We start from the raw sequence: 23,886 nt of genomic DNA on the forward strand, positions 1-23,886 counted from the left end.
CTCTGGCCTCTGAATAAAGAATAGACAGCAGCAGGGAGACTTTGGGAAGCATTAGGGTAATTCAGACCAGAGACACTGGTTGAACCAGAGTAGCAAGTGAGTGTGGTGAGAAGTGGTCACTTCAGGTAGATTTGGAAAGTGGAGAACTGTGGACAGAACTAATGTGTAATTAAAGAGAGATTATCAATGAAAACTCCAGAGTTTTTGGTCTGCGCAATTGGAGTAACAGAACTGCTATTAAATGAGAGGAAGAAACCTGGAAGAGCAGTTACTGGACTTGTTAAAGTTTGCAAAACTTATCAGACATCCAAGTGAAGGTGCCAAATAATCAGTCTGGATTACCTGGCAGGAGTTTGCAGGTTCAAGGAGAAGTCCAAGCTAAAGATATAAACTTATTAGTTAGTAGTCAGCAGTATATAGATACCATTTAAAGTTACAAGACCTAGAGGTAAATAAAATACTGAGTGGGCTACACATAGACTAAAGTAAGTGTCAGATTCTGACTTAAAGCCCAACGCCAGATGCAGCTGTACAACTGAAGCGTATCAACTCATTTGCCACTGCAGAGCCTGCCACATGATGCGGTTAATTGTCACTTGCCACTCACTGATAGGGTTTTGATATGAGTCTGCAAGCAACTGATTTATCATGGTCTCTGTACAGTGAGACCTCTCTGCTAATGATAATCTATATTTGCAGTCTATCCCCAGTGCTAGCACCACCTCAATTCCACCTCAGATCATCAGGCATTAGAATCTCCTAAGGAGCCCACAACCTAGATCCCTCACATGCAAAGTCCACAGTAGGGTTTACACTCCTATGAGAATCCAATGCCACCGCTGATCTGACATTCTTCTGGTCCATGGCCCAGGGGTTGGGGACCCCTGCTCTAAGCCTGCCAATGAAAATAATTCATACTTTTGTAAATGATTTAATCCTTTTCACTCTTGCACTTAAATTAAAAAGCCTGATGAATAATCTTTAAGGGATGGACTATGAACCCCTCTCCATTTATATCTTTCTTAAAATTCAGAGAAAAAAGTGGAACTAGGTTGTTTCCACTGTGATCCTGCAGTCGCTTAGCCATCCACACAAGCGCAGTTCTGCTGCTTTGAAAGTCGCTTGCCCAAAATGAAAATATTAAAGGGTGATCAAAATTTAAATTGCAAACATATCTATTGTATTTCCACTTCTGTGCCTTATAAAAAGTTTATATTGAAACTCTTTTCTAAAATGTTCACTGGCTGCCCATCCCACAGAATTAAAAGTTCCAAATGCCCCTGCCTAACATTCAAGGTGTTCCGTAGCCTGGTTCCACACACCATTTTAAACGTACTCTCGAAGCACACAGAGACAATTGTCAAAAACTTCCTTCCACATCTTGCCTCCAAGACTTCTCTCATACTGCTGATCCCCTTTCAGACACATACTTTCAAACCACCAAAATCCCATCTAACCTTCACTAGCTCAAATATCAGACTTCTCAAAAAAAAAAGTTTCTGATCCCTGCCGAGTTGGAATTAATCTCTCTCCATCCTATACTCCTGTATTATCTTGTACCTTTGCTACAGTATTTATCAGTGATAATAGACTAGCCTCTTACATATTAAAGTGTCAAAGAAAACTGTCTTAGCTTTTCACACCCAGCATAGGTCCTTCCACTACCACAAGCTGATGTTAATTCTGTCAAGGGACTAAATACAATGAAAACTGAAAGCATTTAAATGGCCCTTTCCTGTTTTTCTAAAACTATACCTTAGATGAAATGTATACTCACCAAGATTAAAGCTACAAGGTCCAAGTCGAAGACATGTAAATTGCTGGACCATTCAAGGAAAGGAAAACCAAACCAAGATGTCTCTTTATTGTTGAGACAGACAAATGGATATTCCCCTCAAACTCTTATTCTCTTTCTAAAGGGTTAAAAACAATCCAATCTTGGCAGTGGAATAGCATAAAAAGTGCCAAGTACAAGGAGGACAATGACTTCTTAATGACTGGACTGTAACAATCATTTTTGTCTCTTTTGAATTGAAAGGGAATTTAACCTCCGACATCAAAATGTCAGGCATCTCCCATTTCTCATCATAGTGGTAGCTAGAAAAGTATGCACTGAACAGGACCGCTTCAGAGAAAGGTCAATTTCTTTTGTTTTCTATCTTTTTTACCATGCAACCCCTTAACCTCCTCAAGGAAATGTGAAGACGCTAAGACAAATGCTGGTAGGTAGATGAAACAACCATTTTGCATATCTAAACAGCAGGTACAGATAATGTGCTTCCTGCAAATTTCTACCATGAAAAAAAAATAAAGTATGATGCCTTCTAGCAAATTAATAAGATGATATATCTTAAAAGCAGTGAAGAAACTTTCCCAAGCTAAAAAGCACCTCATAAAAAAATTATAATTCTAGATGCTTTTAGAATACCCATTCTGAAAACAAAGTTAAATTAACTCCAGAATTTCATATTTGTAGCCCATTCCTGTAAGATGCCTAACACAATCCTTAAAACAGAAAAATATGTAGCAAAATCAAAAAGTCACAGTAAGAAATTTTTTTTTATGTCAAGGAATATCATAAATTGGCCCTATACTTCTGCATTCTGCATTATACACACTCATTTTACCAAAAGTAGGTAGCACACCAAAATGGTATTTCCACAAGTGGCCAGGGAATAACAATCCTAGTTTGAATGGAAAAATAAGAAGTCGTGTCAACAAAGATCAGAACTGGGCTCTGAACCGCAAACCAGGACAATGGAATCAAACTCAAATGGAAAGGAAAGCAGAAAGTATGACGGCTCCTAAAAGAGTTTTAGAGTCTTAATCCTTAACTTACTACCTGCACACAAGACACCTATCATGAGATCTTTTTCTTCTCTATTAAGAGTAGTATGTTTCAGTTAAAATTGCACAAAGTATCAGAAACTCGGACATCAGCTGGCCTCAAGAGATATCAAATACAGCTGTTTGTTTTTAGTAACTGTATGAACTTTTATCTGAGAGGTTTCAATTCTGCTTATATGTATTCTCATAAGAAAGTAAAGCCTGTTCAACTTTTCCCAAGTGCTAGGCAATGGCACCCCACTCCTGTACTCTTTGCCTGGAAAATGCCATGGACGGAGGAGCCTGGAAGGCTGTAGTCCATGGGGTCGCTAAGGGTTGGACACAACTGAGCGACTTCACTTTCACTTTTCACTTTCATGCACTGGAGAAGGAAATGGCAACCCACTCCAGTGTTCTTGCCTGGAGAATCCCAGGGTCGGGGGAGCCTGGTGGGCTGCCATCTATGGGGTCGCACAGAGTTGGACACGACTGAAGCGACTTAGCGGCAGCAGCAGCTTTGCTGATAAGAAGAGAAGAGAATAAAAAAAGAGAAGCAAAGAAGGCAGGCAGACAGGCTGTCCGGGCATCCTGCAGAGCTGAGAGCACTCCAGAGGGGCCTCGGCCAAGCCCACCCCCAGGGCAGGAGGGAAGGTGAAGTCCAGGGCCCCATACCTCCAAGAGGAGGTGGCCAGTCATATTCCTCTCCCTGCCTCTCCCCAATCCCACTGGGAAAGCACTCAGAATGTGACGAGGATTCCTCCTCAGCTGGCACAAGGCGGGGACTAAAGATATACTCCATAAAAATCCATTTTACAAACCTGAGCCTACAACAGTGTATTAGGCTCCATAAATGGTGCATTACAACAAATGTGTCTGCTTCACCATATGCTTCAAGAACACCTCAACCTGTTTTGTTTAAGTTTTAAACGCATTTGCCTGCATTTAAATTTTAATACTGGTGAAACATTTTTGTACAGGAATTTTATTTTTCAATCCCTATCCCTGGGCAGCTAATTTTAAAAGAATATAATCAAATCTAGAAAAAAAAAATCTGAACATTTACTTTCCCCAGTATGAGAGCTGGTGTTTTGTTTATCTGGAAACAAATAACTGACAGAATCGAAACTGTCAGTTACTGAAGTAAGGCTGTATCTCAAGCATTTCAATCTTCATGTCCCATTTCTTTTAAGAGGAAGGACAGAAGCAGTGTTTCTGTTTGCTGTGTAGTTTTAACTTTCTTAACATACGGTAAATACCCACTGGTTTGCAGTAATATGGAAAAGTTACCATATGAAAATAACTCCAAGAATAGAATACCACAATTCTTGAAACATCAACAGTAGAAATGTTGGTGAGAAAGTGTATTCATTTCCTTCTTTTCTCAACAGCAAAGTAAGTATGAAAAGAAAGGGAAAACATCCTGTTGAAACTCATAGGAAGCACACACTTCTCTGGGAGCAACTGGAGGTTCAGAAGACACTAGTACCTGCTGTTCCGGTTGGAATCCAGTAACTGGAGAAAGAAATACCTCTTACTCCAAACAGAAATGTCTAGGGAAGTCAGTCAGAGAAAGACCAATATCATATGCTATCAATTATATGTCAAATCTTGAAACATGATACAAATGTACTTCTTTACAAGCAGATTCACAGACACAGAAAGTAAGGGGATGCTAGGGGCGGGTGCATGGGGGGTAGGGGAGCAGCACGGAATAAATTAGGAGTTTGGAATTAACAGATACACACAACTATACACTGCTGCTGCTGCTGCTGCTGAGTCGCTTCAGTCATGTCCGACTCTGTGCGACCCCATAGAGGCAGCCCACCAGGCTCCCCCATCCCTGGGATTCTCCAGGCAAGAACACTGGAGTGGGTTGCCATTTCCTTCTCCAATGCATGAAAGTGAAAAGTGAAAGTGAAGTTGCTCAGTCATGTCCGACTCCTAGCGACCCCATGGACTGCAGCCCACCAGGCTCCTCCATCCATGGGATTTTCCAGGGAAGAGGACTGGAGTGGGCAACTATACACTAAAAAGATAAAAAACTGGGAGCTACTGTATAGAACAGGAAACTATATTCAGTATCTTGTAATAATCTATAATGGGAAAGAATCTGAAAAAGAAAACATATATATGTATAAAACAAAAAGAAATGTCTTCAGAATACAACAACATAAAAATCAGTTAACACTCGAAGCTGTGAATCTCACCACACACTACTGAAAATGTTAAGTCCAGGCATACTGCCCTTCAGACAGAAAAGTGACCAGTTTTGTAAATAAGTTGTCTATACCTTCAGTTCAGTTCAATTCAGTCACTTAGTTGTGTCCAACACTTTGCAACCCCATGGACTGCAGCACACCAGGCTTCCCTGTCCATCACCAATTTCCAGAGCTTGCTCAATTTCATGTCCATCGAGTCGGTGATGTCATCCAACTATCTCATCCTCTGTTGTTCCCTTCTCACCCTGCCCTCAATCTTTCCCAGCATCAGGGTCTTTTCAAATGATTCAGTTCTTCAACTCAGGTGGCCAAAGTATTAGAACTTCAGCTTCAGCATCAGTCCTTCCAATAAATATTCATAGTTGATTTCCCTTAGGATTGACTGGTTGGATTTCCTTGCAGTCCAAGGGACTCTCAAGAGTCTTCTCCAACACCACAGTTCAAAAGCATCAATTCTTCAGTGCTCAGCTTTCTTTATGGACCAACTCTCACATCCATACACGACTACTGGAAAAACCATAGCTTTGACTAGACAGACCTTTGTCAGTAAAGTAATATATCTGCTTTTTAATAGGTTGTCACAGCTTTTCTTCCAAGGAGCAAGCATCTTTTAATTTCATGGCTGCAGTCACCATCTTCAGTGATTTTGGAGCCCAAGAAAATAAAGTCTCTCACTGTTTCCCCTGTTTCTATCTATTTGCCATGAAGTGATGGGACCAGATACCATGATCTTCCTTTTTTGAGCATTAAGTAAGCCAACTTTTTCACTCTCCTCCTTCACTTTCATCAAGAGGCTCTTTAGTTCCTCTTCACTTTCTGCCACAAGGGTGGTGTCATCTGCATATCTGAGGTTATTGATAATTCTCCTGGCAATCTTGATTCCAGCTTGTGCTTTATCCAGCCCGGCATTTCACATGATGTACTCTGCATAGAAGTTAAATAAGCAAGGTGACAATATACAGCCTTGATGTACTCCCTTCCCAATTTGGAACCAATTGGAACCAATTTGTTCCATGACCAGTTCTGTTGTTTCTTGATCTGCATACAGATTTCTCAGGAGGCAGATAAGGTGCTCTGGGATTCCCATCTCTTTCAGAATTTTCCACAGTTTGTTGGGATCCACACAGTCAAAGGCTTTAGCATAGTCAGTAAAGCAGAAGTAGATGTTCTTCTGGAATTCTCTTGCTTTTTCGATGATCCAACAGATGTCGGCAATTTGATCTCTGGTTCCTCTCTGCCGTTTCTAAATCCAGCTTCAACAGCTGGATGTTCTCGGTTCATGTACTATTGAAGCCAGGCTTAGAGAATGTTGAGCATTACTTTACTAGTGTGTGAGATGAGTATAATTGTGTGGCAGTTTGAACATTCTTTGGCATTGCCTTTCTTTGGGATTAGAATGAAAAGTGACTTTTCCCAGTCCTGTGGTCACTGTGGAGTTTTCCAAATGTGCTGGCATATTGACTTCAGCACTTTCACAGTGTCATCTTCTAGGCTTTGAAATAGTTCAGCTGGAATTTCATCACCTCCATTAGTTTTGTTTGCAGTGATACTTCCTAAGGACTACTTGACTTTGCACTCCAGGATGTCTGGTTCTAGGTGAGTGATCACACCATCACAGTTATCTGGATGGTGAAGATCTTTTTTGCATAGTTCTTCTGTGTATTTTTACCACCTTTTCTTAATATCTTCTGCTTCTCTTAGCTCCATACCATTTCTGTCCTTTACTGTACCCATCTTTGCATGAAATGTTCCCTTGGTATCTCTAATTTTTTTAAGAGATCTCTATAGTCTTTCCCGTTCTATTGTTTTCCTATTCTCTATTTCTTTGCACTGATCAATTTCTGTACCTTAGACTTACTTTATTTAACATGTGTTAAAGCACCTTTCTTTTGATCCACTGTGCTTGGCTGAGTTCCTTCTGCAGGACTGTGAGGGCTCCTGTAAGTAAGAACCGCCAGGAACACAAGCTCGGTGCACACACTTTCTCATGTAACCTGCAGAAAAACCCTAGACAGACAGACAGAAGCCCTATTATCCTGCTCCCAAGGTCAGGAGTTCCGCCTGCAAGAAGTGATAGCAACGCTGAGACTTGCAGTGAGGGTGCATCAGACAATGAGGGAGCAGTACCATTCCCAGAAAGCGGCTGTAAAGCAGTACAGGATGGCAAGAATGGAAGAGCTGGAGTGCGGTGGAGGAGGAACAGGGCAGACAGGTCACAGGAGAGCCCCTTGCAGGCCCCTCCTTGGCTCTGCCTGCACCTTGAAAAAGCCTGTTTTCAAAAGTCATCTTCCATCTACCTCTCTGACCCAACTTCCAGGGAGAAACCTTAGAGATGGAATGACTGGCAACAAGTTTCAGAAATAGGTTCCTAACTTACTCACACACAGACATTTAAACTAGGAACCTAACCCAGAATTCCAGATGTAAGCAAGGGTGAGAACCTGAAGAAGAGTCTCATTACTAAGACCCAAGAGATGGTTGGGCTCCACACTTCTCTCAGTGGAGAGTGTCTGGCCACCTCCATCCGTTGGCACCTAGGATCCACTGCAGGAACAGAGGCAGCCAGCTACATCCATAAATACAGGTTCACAAATACGCCTTTCAAATATCTCCAAAAAAGTTCCACAACCAAAAAAAAAAAGAAGACTCCAGATAAAATCAATTATTTTAGAGATCCCAGAGATTAGTCAAATCCCTCCCTTTTGTATGAAATATAAACATTTGTATAAAACTGCTAACATTATTAAACAAGCCTGATTTATCTAGCACATGTAGGAAGTGAAATACACCCTGAGAAAGGAGGGGACGAATTTCCACTGTTTAACACTATTAGTTTCATCAGTTCCTAATGTACTTGTTTGCTTCCTTTACCAGGGTATGCAATACGTCAAAATCACTAACTACCAGCTCACAGTTATCTCTAGAAATATTAGATACAGTTAAATGCACTCAGGGATTTTTTATATTTATATTTCTGTTTCAAACTGAAAACAAGTAATTTACCCAAAGCCTAAAATCTAGCAAGTGATGTAACCACTGTTTTACCAGTTTCTTCATTTTGGATATTTTCTTAAGCTACCATTCTTGTCTTTACACCTCCACTTTTAAAAGTACTTCACCAATATTTAGTTTTTAAATAAGTTGAATATTTTAAAGTCTATTTGTATATATAAAATACAATGAGACAGCTCTTTTTAAAAACAAAATTTAATTTTTTTAATTGCGCATGTAATAATTGACTGCTTTGGAAACCTAATACAGAAAATCACAACACCACCAGGGGATTTCCCGGCAGGCCAGTGATTAGGACTTCATGAGCTCTTGCAGGGAATGTGGGTGTGATCCCTGCTTAAGGAGATAAAATTCTGCATGCCCCCCAGAGCAGCCCCAAAAATCAAACAAACAAGAGTAACAGCAACAACAACAACAACAAAATGCCATCAAAGAGCATGATGCTAAAATGTAATGTAAATTTCCGTAATTTACTTTAAAACATAAAAATATATTCTGATGTAACTTTCCCCCCATTTTCCCCCACAAATTACCACATACATTTCCTCCAAATAATATATACGTTTGTACTGAGTGTTTGGGCTGGGCGGGGGGGTGGGCAGGCACTACCCCTTTGCACAGCAGCCAACAACACATAGGGACCAAATCCATGAACAGCTCACAATAGATGTGGAGGAATTATAACCTCATTTCACAAAAGAAAGCACTTCAATTTGATGACATTTTAAGCTAAATGCTTCCTACACATAAAATGAGCATTTCTTTTAAGGACCAACTAATCTAGAAGGTATATAAACAAGATTATAAATATTCTTTCCTGCAAAGAGCCAACTTATTGGAAAAGACCCTGAGGCTGGAAAATACTTAAAGCAGGAGGAGAAGGGGACAACAGAGGATGAGATGGTTGGATGGCATTACAGACTCTGTGGACATAAGTTTGAGAAAGCTCCAGGAGATGGTGAAGGGCAGGGAAGCCTGCAGTCCATGAAGTTGCAAAGAGCTGGACATGACTTAGCAACTTAACAACAATATAAAGTTACATTGCTTTAATCATCTTATCTTCCATATAAAATATATCCATTACAAATTCATAAGCAGTAAATATCTTCTTTGTCTCTAAATGTCAAATTGGGTGAAATACAAGCGAAATCCATTCATTTCAAAGCATTTCCAGAAAAAAGTGGCAACACACTGCCCTCTGCTGGTGAATGATACACACTGTCCACAACTCTTAGAACAAAAGCAAATACGTTATTATTTTTAAGCACCATTGTCCAAGATACAATTTACAGAATATACTAGTGAGTTTGGATTATACTGGAGAAGGCGATGGCACCCCCCCTCCAGTACTCTTGCCTGGAAAATGCCATGGACGGAGGAGCCTGGTAGGCTGCAGTCCATGGGGTCGCGAAGAATCAGACACGACTGAGCGACTTCCCTTTGGATTATATGGTAATGACAAATACACACAAGGTATATGTCTGAGAAAAAGTCTATGCAATTTCAGGATTTTTCACAACAACAAATACAGAACACTATCTGAAAATAGTCTCTGAGCAAATTCCATTTTAATTCTTTCAGCAACTGTTTAAATAATGTGTATCAATGTTGTTTATTTACATTTTTCAATCAATGAGGAATATCATCTTAATCAGAGATCAATCAGTAACTATAGGATAAAGTTTTAAACATTTTAAAATTATTAGGAGCATGCAGAGACACATATATTTATCACCTCCTCCTTCACAGTGAAATTTTGGTTACAAGCTAAATATCCTGAAACACACAGATTTCAGAATATCTCTACTATGCATCTATGAGACACATTTAGACATTACTTTAAACATTATGGCTCTCAATATTAAGATACCTCTGAAATCTATAAGAAATAATTTTATTGGATATTTTGTAAATAGCACAAAATAATATAGGAAAGCAGTCTTGTTTAAAAAAGAGGGAGGGAAAAAATCTCCAAAAACAACAGAAGTAGAGCACATAAAAGATGAAGGTCCCTGACCGTCCACACCTCAAATTCATTCCACAGGCCAAAGGCCCCAATAGTTAACCGTATGAATCCTTTCATTTCTTTTATAGCTTCATACTATACAAAGTACACATTAACTAGCTTTCTTCTTTTTACTTAATAATATTTTTTGAAGTTCTTAGTCATACCACTCCATACAGAGGCATTCCACTGCTTTTAGCAGGTGCATAGTAAAAATGCAGGGCACTTTTTATTTTTGCCAAACATGTAGAAGCAACCTTATTTTAAAACTCATTTGAGCCTACAACTATACACAATTATCTACATGAAAACTTGGAATGCCAATCCTTTTCAGTGACTCAAGGAAAAATCTTTAAAACCAAAAGGTGTACCAATACAGAGGACAAATGCACATCACTCTTTTGTGAATGACACTAAGTATTCATGGTTCTTTTTCTCTTTTTTTTTTTTTTTTTTTTACTATTTATAAGTATTTGCCTTATACATACATCCTTAGGAAACCAAAACTGAAAAAGACACATGTACCCCAATGTTCACTGCAGTACTATTTACAAAAGCCAGGATATGAGGGCAACCAGATGTCCATTGACAGATGAATGGATAAAGAAGCTGTGGGGTGTGTGTGTGTGTATATATATATATATATATATATTCCATTATATATATATATATTCCATTATATATATATATATATATATATATATATAAAACTACTACTCAGCCATAAAAAGGAATGCATTTGACTCAGTTCTAATGAGGTGGATGAACCTATAGCCTATTATACAGAGTGAAGTAAGTCAGAAAGAGAAAAACAAATATCATATATTAACGCATATATGTGGAATCTATAAAGATGATACTGATGAATTTGAAGCACAGCAATGGAGACACAGAGAAAAAGAACAAATTTATGGACAAGGGCTGCGGAAAGGAAGGAGAGGGTGAATTGAACGGAGAGAGTAGCATGGAAGCATATACATTATCATATGTAAAACAGATAGGCAATGGAAATTACTGTATTACTCAGGGAACTCAAACCGAGCTCTGTAAAACCTAGAGGGGTGAGAAAGGGTATTAGATTGGAGGGAGGGGACATATATATATACCTGTGGCTAATTCATATTGATGTATGGCAGAAATCAAACCAATATTGTAAAGCAATCATCAATCAATTAAAAATAAATAAATATAATTATTTTGAAAAGTATTCAGGCTTCCCTAGTGGTTCAGATGGTAAAGAATCCACCTGCAATGTGGGAGACCTGGGTTCAATCCCTGGGTTGGGAAGATCCCCTGGAGAAGAGCATGGCAACCCACTCCAGCACTCTTGCCTGGAGAATCCCCATGGACAGAGAAGCCTGGTGGGCTACAATCCATGGGATCACAAAGAGTCAGGCACAACTGGGCAACTAAGCACATAGAACTATCAAAATCTCATAAAAATAATGAGCCTAAGAATAATATTCTTTTATAACCATATAGCATCCCATTGATCTTTATTCATTATATGCCTTCATTTTACACCACAGCTAAAATCCCCAACTGAAAACACAAGTAACTCTATAAATAGCATCTTTCCTTGAAGTTCAAACTTCCTTATCTTTATTCAGTAATCCATACAACTCCAGTCATTAGTTCTACTCTGCAACTTACATCATAACATACAAATGGCATAAAATAGGCTAGCTTTGTCCTTTCACTTACTATAAATTTACTTTGAAGATTTATTAGTGAACAGCACAAATACCCAAGCTGTCATGAGGCTACTCCTATTAAATTTACAGAAACACATATAGGCTTTGTAAAACCACACATATAGAGACTGGAACTAATCTTTAACAAGTTTTCCCCTCTTGCAAACTGCCCAGTCCCCAAGAGTTTATCATCCTCTGTTAAATGTATAGCTTAGTGAATGCATGAACATTTATAGTTGTGTTTGACTACACTCAATACCCATTTCCTTCTATGTCCTATTTCTGATTCCCCCAAACTGTAATTTCCTCACTGTTCGCTTTCCCAGCTTTTATCTCAAGTCAAGACCATTGTATTTGGACTGAGTTTGGTTTCACAGTCACTGAATCTGGGAACAGCAAGCAGAGAAACACCTTCAGACATGATAACATGTCCTGTTCTGCAAAGATGAATCCAATAAAAAGCATCAATTTAACAGTAGTAGGTCCAGGGAACAGAAATAAGCAAGGACACAATTAAAGGAATACAGCTTCCCCAAGAAAGATACAGAGTTTCATGGGAGAGAAGGGATACTAAGCTGAACTTTGAAGGATGCTAGTTTCTTTCTGAAGCTTTCTCAAGACATCTTTACATACATGTAATCAATAACATATAGAATGTAAACCTGTTTAGGGAATAGCACAATAAAGTAAAGCTGAAGCATAAGAGGGTAAACAGTGGGCAAAAGAACAGAAAAGGTAGGTCAAGAATCTGCAAACAGTAAAGGCCTCCTTATTCAACTGCCTGGACAGAGGAAACAGGGGCAAAACATCCTTATCCCCTGACATTATAAAGCAGATATGACATCAGTTCAGTTCAGTTCACTCGCTCAGTCATGTCCGACTCTTTGTGACCCCATGAATTGCAGCACACCAGGCCTCCCTGTCCATCACCAACTCCCGGAGTTCACTCAAACTCATCCCACCTAAAACCTCTGAGACTCCCACAAAGCGTGACTCTCAGTCCCGTTTCCCTGAAGTCACTAGCAGGGTAAGTCTCGATGAAAAGGACATCTACGGTTTCCTGCAGAACAATGGGAATGAGGAAGATTACATCTGTTTCATGGTCAGTATCTGGAAAAAAAGCAAGCCAGTGTACAGTGGTAGCTAAGAAGAAAAAAGGACACAGGCTCAATCTTTGGTCATAGGTAAACACTGACTCCTGTAAATAAAAACACAAAAAATACTCCAGGACAATTTAAAAGCAAACAAACTGGGGATAACGTTTGGAGAAAATAAAGCCAAAGGTTCTTGTCCTTAATTTATAATAATAGTCATAATAATATTTTCAAATGTTAAAATATGAGTAGAAAATATAGGCAATTAAAATTATTCAGATTCTTTGGTAATTTTTAAAATGAGAATAAAAAATAAGATTATACTTCTTCTTTAAAAAAGGAAAATTATTTTAATAACAATCTCAGTGTTGGCAAAAAATCATTTTTGTGTTACTTGAGTACAAATTCTGGAAACAATCTGACACCATGTATACAAATACTATTTGATTCAATAATTACCCTTCTAAAATCATATGTCTTGAGAAAAAAGGAGGTTGAACAGCAGTTCATGCATAAAGCTCTTTACTACAGTATAATCTATAATATTGTAACTTGTAAATAACCCAACTTCACAACAACAGGCAAACAGTTAAGTTAGGGTACATTCATATGATTGAATGCTCAGCTATTTTAAACAATATTTTTGAGAATTCTGAAGTGGTATGAGAAAATATTTAGAAATGATAAAGATACAGGCAAAATGTAAAATTATATATTTGATAATACTCCATTTTTTAAAAAATATTCTTATATGCATGACAGAAAGCTTAGCTTAGGGCAGTGGGTCCAAGATCTCATCAAATCAACTCTGTCTACACTCACAGTTGAAGATAACTAGAAAACAGGACTGGTGCCTCCTCCCAAAAGTCCATCCCAGGTCATTCTACAGCAAGTAACTACCGGATGTTGAATTAAAATGAATGCCAGTCTCTTAATAAATTTGGTGGACAATGAAGACACAAATGCATTGAAACCGAAGGGCCAGATCCACTGTTACACTGGGATCTTTGTCCACAGATCCTACTGAGTGACTGAGACAATAAGCAGCTGGGAGGTGGACACATAACATCCACTGAAGACAATTCCTTCCATAGTGATACCTGTTTGGCTTTATCTTGTGGAATTTCCTTAAATAAGAAATACCACTTACTTTAAACCTTAATAATCATAAAGTCTAAAGGGGGCATTTCATGCAATGATGGGCACAATAAAGGACAGAAATGGTATGAACCTAACAGAAGAGATTAAGAAGAGGTGGCAGGAATACACAGAAAAACTGTACAAAAAAGGTCTTAATAACCCAGATAACCACAATGGTGTGGTCATTCATCTAGAGCTAACATCCTGGAGTGTGAAGTCAAGTGGACCTTAGGAAGCATCACTACAAGCAAACCTAGTGGAGGTGACAGAATTCCAGCTGAGCTATTTCAAATCCTAAAAGATAACACTGTTAAAGTGCTGCATTCAATATGTCAGCAAATTTGGAAAACCCATCACTGGCCATGGGACTGGAAAAGGTAAATTTCCATTCCAATCTCAAAGAAGGACAATGCCAAAGAGTGTTCAAACTATTGTACAATTGCACTCGTTTCACATGCTTCCAAGGTAATGCTCTAAATCCTTCAAGCTAGGCTTCAAAGATAGATGAACCAAGATGTACAAGCTTTGGGATTTAGAAAAGGCAGAGGAATCAAAGATCAAATTGCCAACATCTGTTGGATCACAGAAAAAGCAAGGAAATTCCATAAAAACATCTACTTCTGCTGCACTGACAATGCTAAGGCCTTTGACTGTGTGGATCACAACAAACTGTGGAAAATTCTTACAGAGATGGGCATACCAGACCACTGTACCTGCCTACTGAGAAACCTGCATGCAGGTCAAGAAGCAACAGTTCAAACCAGATATAGAACAACAGACTGGTCCAAATTGGGAGAGTAAAGTGTCAAAGCTTTATACTGTCTCCCTGCTTATTTAACTTAAATGCAGAGTACATCATGCAAAATGCCGGGCTGGATAAAACTCAAGCTGGAATCAAGACTGCCGGGAGAAGTATCAATAACCCCAGATATGCAGATGGACACCACCCTGACGGCAGTAAGCGAAGAGGAATTAAAGATCCTCTTGATGAAGATGAAAGAGGAGAGTGAAAAACTGGATTAAAACCCAACATTCAAAAAATGAAAATCATGGCATCTGGTCCCATCACTTCATGGCAATAGACGGGAAACAATGGAAACAGCAACAGACTTTATTTTCTTGGGCTCCAAAACCACTGTGGATGTTTACTGCAGCCATGAAATTGAAAGGACTCTTGCTCCATGGAAGAAAAGCTATGACAAACCTAGACAGTGTTATTAAAAAACAGAAACACCACTTTGTCGATAAAGGGCCATATAGTCAAAGCTATGTGCAAGTTGGACTACAAAGAAAGCCGAGTGCCAAAGAATTGATGCTTTTGAACTGTGGTGTTGGAGAAGACTCTTGAGAGTCCCTTGGACAGCAAGGAGATCCAACCAGTCCATCCTAAAGGAAATCAGTCCTGAATGTTCACTGGAAGGACTGATGTTGAAGCTGAAACTCCAATACTTTGGCCACGTGATGCAAAGAACTGACTCATTTGAAAAGACCCTGATGCTGGGAAAGACTGAAGGCAAGAGAAGGGGACAACAGAGGATGAGATGGTTGGATGGCATCACCGACTCAACGGACATGAGTTTGAGTAAACTCCAGGAGTTGGTGATGGACAGGGAGGCCTGGAATGCTGCAGTCCATGGGGCTGCAAAGAGTTGGACACGACTGAGCAACTGAACTGAAGTGAACTAATGGTTTTTCTAGTAGAAACGTATGGATATGAGAGCTGGACCACAGAGAAGCATGAGTGCCAAAGAAGAGATGCTTTTCAAACTGTGGTGTTGGAGAAGACTCTTGAAAGAGTCCCTTGGACTGCAAGGAGATCAAACCAGTCAATCCTAAAGGAAATCAATCCAGACTATTCATTGGAAGGACTGATGCTGAAGCTCCAAGACTTTGGCCATCTGATGCAAATAGCTGACTCATTGGAAAAGACTCTGATGCTGAGAAAGATTGAGAGTAGGAGAAGAAGGGGGCAACAGAGGATGAGATGGTTGGATGGCATCATCAACTCAATGGTCATGGCTTGAACAAACTCCTTGAGGTAAGGGAAGGACAGGGAAGCCTAGCATGCTGTAATCCATGGGTTCACAAAGAGTTGGACACAACTGAGTGACTGAACAACAATAAGATTCATAAAGTCTGATTCAATCAATCCACTATTATGTCAATCATTTCCAAAAGGTAATCAACCCAAACTGCATTTTGCCAATCTAAACAAAATTTAACTATACATATGCCTATTGAAATTCTAGGTTTTGTAACCTACCCGACCTCAAAATGTTTCTTCTAAAACACAGTGAATTGCATCACCCCAATTTTCCTGGTAAGTAGCTACATCAGTTACTCAGTGACTGAGGATGGACTTCAGATTCTCCGCTGCACAACTCAAAGAGCAGATCCTTCTAGAAATACGGGCCTGAGTTTCCAATTCCCTGTCTCCATGTTCACCTAGGGTGCTCTACCAGGTGCTGCTGCTGCTAAGTCACTTCAGTCGTGTCTGACTCTGTATGACCCCATAGACAGCAGCCCACCAGGCACCCCCCCTCCCCAGGATTCTTCAGGCAAGAATACTGGAGTGGGTTGCTATTTCCTCCTCCAATGCAAGAAAGTGAAAAGTGAAAGTGAAGTTGCTCAGTCATGTCCGACCCTTAGCGACCCCATGGACTGCAGCCCACCAGGCTCCTCCGTCCATGGGATTTTCCAGGCAAGAGTCCTGGAGTGGGGTACCACTGCCTTCTCCGTCTACCAGGTGAGATCACCAATAAGAACAAACAGTAAAGTGCTAACGGGACCTGTAAAGGAATCTGTGTTCAGCACCAACACTTCTCAGTCCAGCCCCGATTGGCCGAGGACATCACAGACTGACTTGACTTTGCCACAGACACCGTCCCTCGCAATAGCACCAGCAAATACATCTGTGTAGTAACTGAGGAAAAAAGTACCATGAATTGATCATAAGGCACCTACACTACAGAAATGCGTTTTAAGACACACTGCTATAGTGTAAACCTTTGCACAAATCTGAGATCAGCAGTTTATCTATTAAGAGGTCTTAGCCATGCTTATTCAAACTAAATGTTTTAGGATCTAGGATCCAGCTGTAATTTGGAAGGTCCTGAGTGTAAATAGTCTCAACATTCAAAAAACTTTTCTAAAATTTTCTCTAATCAAATGTGAAATACTAAAGCATGAAGCTACACTTTTCAAAAATTATGACCATGTACCTAAATGGATGTGGTTTTAGAGATACAATCTAGACACTTCAGAACTTAAACATTTACCATCAAGTCACTTTCTAGAACCAATGAGGAGGAAAATATGTAACAGAGAAGAGTTTCACACAGAAGTTGAGCAGGGTTTGGAACACCACTTTCTTGGTAAATCTTTCATCTATGCCTTCAATCTCCTGCAAAGACAGCCTCCAATTTGTTTCTTTACTGGCAGCGTAATGCTGTTTTTATTCTTTTTCAATTCTACTCTAGCATCCTCCCAAAACAGAAAAGTTTGCAAGTTAACTTTTTAAACATAGATGGTATATGCTCTTTGGTTGTTTGATTTTAAGAATGACATAAAATTAAGGGATATTTTAAGCACCATCTGCTCTCTTGCAACAATGGGCAATAATTTCCTGATTGTCTTACTTCATGTACGTGTTTTAAATCTAGAGTATCCTTTATGATTATTGCAGTTGGCATTTTCTTCTTTTATGTAGCCCTTCTTGCCTGTATCTGTACTGAGCAACCAGGCTGGGTTTTATCCCCTCTTTGTGCCATTCCTATTTCAATTTCCCATTATCACAGAACTGTTGACAAAAGTCATTCTGTTACTTTTTTCTGTCATGTCTTCCAAATTCACTGGGCTAATCCTTTATGAGGACAGAGAAATGCAATTCTAAAGGAACTTATTAAAATTTATTTAACCAATCCAAACCTTCAAATATGAGGACACGGTTAGAAATGCTGTCATTCAGTAAAACAGAAATTACGATGGCATTAACTATCTTCCAGTATCAACTGTGGTGGAATAAGCTGAGATGCTGGTGAATGCAGGGCCTGTCAACAAAGACAGGACTGGAAACGTGTGAGTGCACCAGGTCCACCTAGCCATCTGCTCGGTGTGGGGGGAAGAGAAACACAGCAGTGAACTAAGGTGTTTGTTTTCTAAGTCCTAACTTGTTAACAAGATCTGTGCAATGAACTCTTACGTACTACTGTGGTTCTATGGAGACCCTCAGAAAAAATCCATGGCAACCACCTGTCATACTCTACTGGGATAAGAGAGATGTTTCTAGTAAAAATCTATACTCTTAAAATGTTTTACTTACCATAAATGAAAGATGCATTAAAAGGAAAGATGTTAAAAAAAAAAATAAGACATTGAAAAACAATGTGAACAATATTAATTCTGTGTAGATTTTTTAAAAGATACAGACATATGCTAATAGTTTTGAAAGTATACATAAGAAGTTGTTTAAAAAGGTTTTACCTTTAAGGAAGGGACTGAAAAGGGTGCCTTACATATTTTTCTGTGCTTTAATTTTTTTAGCCATGGACATATATTAATTTTTAATACATTTCAACAAGCGGTAACATACTTAAGAGCCATCGTGATTTCCTTTCAAATAATTTTCTGTGAAAGGATTTTAATACATGGGCACATCATAATTTTCTCAATGATTTCCCTATCATTGGACATATTAGTTATAATTCAATTTTTGCTGATAAATCTAGCACTGTAACAAGCACCTCAGTAAGTGTACTTTTGTCTTTGTAAATGTACTTTTTCCAATTATTTCTTAGCAGTGTAAGAAATGGCTCAAAGGGCTTAAAGACATTAAGGGTTACTGATACACACCACCTACCTGCTTTTCAGGATGCATATCGCAGTCATACCACAGCCAGCACAAAGCAGAGTGCTCACTCTAACAAGTACATTCTCATGAGTAATGAGAATTGTCCTTTGGTCTTTACTAATATGATAAGAAAAAGAAATCTTTCACTATTATGTGGAATACTACTGAAGTCTGAACGATTTTTCAATTTTCAAAGAAACAGGTTCTCACACTATTTCAACAATCATCAGAATCGTCCAATTTTATGTTAATTAATGCTTAAAATTAAAGGACAGAATATACACTCCTGAGAACTGGGAATACAAGAAACACTGAAAATTATTTTTAAGCCATAAAAAATACAGTTTATGAAAATGTAGAATACTGCTGGAAACAACCTATTCTTTTATCTTAATTCAAGTATGTAGGAAGTATGTAAAAGCCACATGTGAACTGGAGTCAAACTTAACATAGAAATCTACAACATTCATGACGGTTTTCTTTCCAAGGATTTATAACACATGGTCTTTCAAATTCAACACAGAGCCCGAGAGCCACAGTACGTCTGTGAACACATAAGCAACAGCTCCTTCAAATTCCTCCTCCCAGCAATCTGGCCTACAGAGCCCCAAATACTATCAGTTGATATCACTTTCTTTTCAGATGCCCTCAGTTTGGCAGAAAGTAAAAGTGAATGGATGTGAGAATTCAGTGGTAATATATAAAGCAATCCATCTGCCCGGCCTGCTGTGAGCACGTCTGCTGCAAATACTATCCCCATAGCCACTGCTGCTGAGCACCTCGGGCCTGAACTCCACTAGGCTTCCCCAAACAGTGTCAAGGAGTTCCCTGACTTAGAAATGGCCCATGAGGAATGGCTTTTTCAAAATGTACTCAGTGAGAGAAGCATGCTGCTAGTTGCCTGACCCCCCTGTGGCCCCCATCCTGGTGAGGTACCAGTTAAAGCCTTCTTTACAGGAAGGAAACTATGGCTACAGAGACAGGTTATCCAAGCACCCCACATAGAACCAGAATTCTAATACAGGCCTACGTGATTGGGTTGGGTTTTTGCTAGCTTGCACTCAAATTAGCCACCAAAACACTGTTAGCTAAGCAAGAAATACTCTGGAAATGGAGCAATGAACACTTGTATTTCTGACAGAGTTATGAAAAATAAAACACTGGCCTTTCTCCAGGCTTTGAATTTGAACAGAATACTTTTGATCTCTAATCTGGTCTCTGTGTCCAAAGCATGGGCTTTAAGCTAGGTCTGGTCCCCTTATGATCACAGGCTGGCGACGCAGTGCTTCCTTGTCCTCTTCTAGAGAGACAAGCCTCCTGTTACTCTCTGAGGGCAAGCTGGAGTTTTCCTCTATGGTTCCACTAACCATACCCTCCTTTCTATGTGGCCAAGATCGGCCCACTAATCTGATCCATCATCACTGGAAAAGGAAGTGGGAGTTCTCTTAGACCTGCCAGGCCCACCTCTGAGCAAAGGTCAGTTCCCCAAACTGGAATTCTGAAAGAAAGATGCAGAGGAAGCACAACCTAACCCACCACACATCTCTCCAGTCCCCACCACAACTGTGCAAGACTCCTTATAGATTTAACTTCAGTTATTCTTCAGCACAACTCTAAAAAAGCTATAATCGCCATTTTACATATGGGGAAAAGGTATTTTTAACATTCAGTTCAGTTCAGTCGCTCAGTCATGTCTAACTCTTTGCAACCCCATAGACCACAGCATGCCAGGCCTCTCTGTCCATCACCAACTCCCAGAGTTTACCCAAACTCATGTCCATCGAGTCAGTGATGCCATCCAACCATCTCATCCTCTGTCGTCCTCAAGGAGGTCAATTAAGTACTTGCTCCAATCACACAGTTAGTAAAAGGAAAAGGAAGAATTCAAGTCAGAGCCTGGCCAACCCTTGAACTTACCCGCCTTTACTGCTGCACAACAGTGCTTCCCTAGTACACGAGGAAAATGAAGCTCAGCAGAATGACATGCAACCTGAAAGGGACTCAAGACAGTCTGTTAACTCTCTGGAGCATCAACCACCTCCATCACCCTGTGTCATCCCTTGAGTGACCCAAATACTAAGCAGACCATGGAACCTCAGTAACTACTTGAGCTTTATTTCTCATGAAGCATCTTGAAGGGAAATGCAAGATATAATTAATTTTATAAGACTAACTTCGATATTTCAAATGAAACATTAAGCATGCTAAATTTTTCATCCTTAATATGTTTTTCTAGCCTTTTCCAAAAAGACTACAAAATAACAGCAATAATGGTAAAATACATACATATAATCCTCGCCCCCTATTCAACACAAATACTTGTTATTTATGATTACAAAAAGACACCCCCCAAGATTAATATTTCATTTCCTCATATGTTTAATGACACTACAACATGAAGTTGAAACTTCCTTTACTCAACTACTTATTCATTTGTCATACTCAAGTATGATAAAAATCAAAATATCAATAAGGGAGACATAAGGCAATCATAAAAACTACACTCAGCATTATAAGCAAGAGCCATACAAATATTGACATTGTTCTCACTTAAGGACAGCACTTGGAAAAATGCAAACAGATCAATACAAATGAAAAACAAAAATAATGGACAGAATTAGCTGTGAGCACTAACTTTCACAAACAGTGCCACAGAGAATCAATCAGTGCTCTAAGCTATCACATTGGAAATCATCCCTCCAGAGTATCTGGACAGTTCAGAAGACACTCTGGTTGTTACCTTTCTTGTTTTAAAAAGAGGCAAAAAAATATATTACTAGGCACAGTTTGTAGGGAATAAAAGCAGAGTAAATTTAAAATACTAGGCATGGCTGAAAGAAGGAGAGAACCAAGCACTGGGCTTCTTTATTGTATCGGACGTTTTCAGGATCTGCCAAACGGGGATACCCTTACTCTTCAAATTGGCTAACACTGATTCTTATAATTGCCAAAGTGTGGAATTATTAAAACAGTAATAGAGATTAAGGGTTTCTTAATCTTAAGAGATCAAGGGTTTCTTCACCCATTCTTTATTACCTTTGATATTTAAACATCAACACCCTATTCAGCTGTTACCTTCACTACTTTCAACCTTCTGCTTGAGGAGGGGTCCTGACATGAGAGAGCTCCAGGGCTACAGACCCCATGAGAATTTTCGGGCTACAGCTCTGACAAGCAGTTCCAAAGAGAGGTGTGTTCACGTTTCCTATCATCTTGCTCAGAGCAGAGGGAGGACAGACTACGGATCCACAGATTTAAGTCTAATTATAGCCACTGACCTCAGAGAAATTCCATTAAAGCTTTCTTTTGATTCAAAGAGGTCATATCAAATGATCACAGAGGCAAAATTCCCACAACAAACTTCAAACTGGGCATATACACGTCGCCTTTGTTCTGTCAGCAAAGAATGAGTATCTTGAAGGAAAGGGAACAGTACCTTTGTTGGCGTGCCTTATTTAAGAAGTCTGAAAATTCACACTTAGCTCTTTCACTGAGAAAGAAAAAGCACTATGTGGCTGGCACCTATATAATCCACCACATGCAATGAAACGAGTCCAGAAGGGTACAGGGTACTAGGGGGCCAACCTTCTCCATCCAATCTCAGCCTCACCATCCTCATTTTATGCATCATCCCAACTCCTTGGTTTGAGAAAGAGGGCTAGCAGAGGACAGTGCATGCTGAGTTGCTTCAGTTGTGTCTGACTCTTTATGACCCCAAGGATTGTAGCCTGCCAGGCTCCTCTGTCCACAGTATTTTCGCAGGAAGAATACTGGACTGGATTGCCATGTCCTCCTCCCAGGGATTTTCCCAACCTAGGGAAACCTAGGGATTGAACCCGTGTCTCCTGCATCTCCTGCACTGCAGGTGGATTCTTTTACCACTGAGCCACTAGGGAAGCCCAGTAGAGGACAGAAGATATCCAATTATCTCTGGACCAGCACAGATGGCAAGAAGTAACATATATAAAGTGCCCTACATCAGGTCTAGCACACTGTGAACAATCAATGTCCAATCCTACTACTATCAAATCATATGAAAGTAGAATGATTTAAAAACTAATTTTTCTCAGTACAGTGAATATGTTATTCAAAAAGTCAACTTACTTTTTAAGGTATAGAGTTAACTAAAGCCTCAAAAACAGATATTACTTTGATTTCGAGTTAGCGATTAGACACCAGTATCATAAATTATATACCTGCTGTTGCTGCTGCTAAGTCACTTCAGTCGTGTCCGACTCTGTACGACCCCATAGACAGCAGACCACCAAGCTCCCCCGTCCCTGGGATTCTCCAGGCAAGAACACTGGAGTGGGTTGCTATTTCCTTCTCCAATGCATGAAAGTGAAAAGTGAAAGTGAAGTCGCTCAGTCGTGTCCGACTCGTAGCAACCCCATGGACTGCAGCCCACCAGGCTTCTCCGTCCATGGGATTTTCCAGGCAAGAGTACTGGAGTGGGGTGCCATTGCCTTCTCTGAAATTATATACCTAGTTCCACTCAAATCCCATAATCTAGCAAATTATTAATAAATTAGCACTAAATGAAATCAGGCTCCCCATCCCTGAGGACTCAAACCCCAAACGTCTCTCCTGCAGACACAATCTGTATTAATCACTTGGCCTTCCTGGTATGCTACTTGACGCCTCAGATTTTATGAATCCAACAATACTTTATTAGAATAAAATGGGGACATAATGTGAACCTAACCCTATCTCTTCTAAATACATAAATACAAACTTCCCAGTTTGAGTACAAACTCCTAAGGACATGACTTCATATGCTTCTTTTTCTCTATATGGTATTTTCTCTTCTTCCCTTTACACTCGTTTTTTTAAAAAAAAAAAAAAAAGGCAGAGGACAACCACTCATCAGCACTGCTGTGTTGTACCACTAGGACCCAAGTAACAGAAGTCAAGTGAAGGTAAAAAGATAAAATGGAGAATATGAAACCACTTAGCTCTCAAAGTTCATATTTTATGTGACAGACCAGACACTAAAATTAGAATGCCAAGAACTGTTAAATGAGCAATGTTCAACAGTCCACATGTA

At 39.5% G+C, this 23,886-nt stretch overlaps 1 protein-coding gene across 30 annotated transcripts in view; it reads right to left on the bottom strand.

The window, feature by feature from the left end:
• Positions 1-23,886, bottom strand: part of KDM4C (lysine demethylase 4C) — a 405,440-nt gene that overhangs the window by 264,492 nt on the left and 117,062 nt on the right. The window contains exon 9 of one of the 30 annotated variants that reach the window (XM_055578119.1): positions 10,806-18,956. The exons of the other annotated variants lie outside the window; for them this stretch is intronic. Coding sequence (XP_055434094.1) covers positions 18,954-18,956 — 3 coding nt within the window. The 3' untranslated portion in view covers positions 10,806-18,953. Of the gene's footprint in view, positions 1-10,805; positions 18,957-23,886 lie in introns of those variants that run through there. 30 annotated transcript variants of the gene reach the window in all.

The sequence above is a fragment of the Bubalus kerabau genome, chromosome 4, assembly GCF_029407905.1.
Source record: "Bubalus kerabau isolate K-KA32 ecotype Philippines breed swamp buffalo chromosome 4, PCC_UOA_SB_1v2, whole genome shotgun sequence".
NCBI lineage: Eukaryota > Metazoa > Chordata > Mammalia > Artiodactyla > Bovidae > Bubalus > Bubalus kerabau.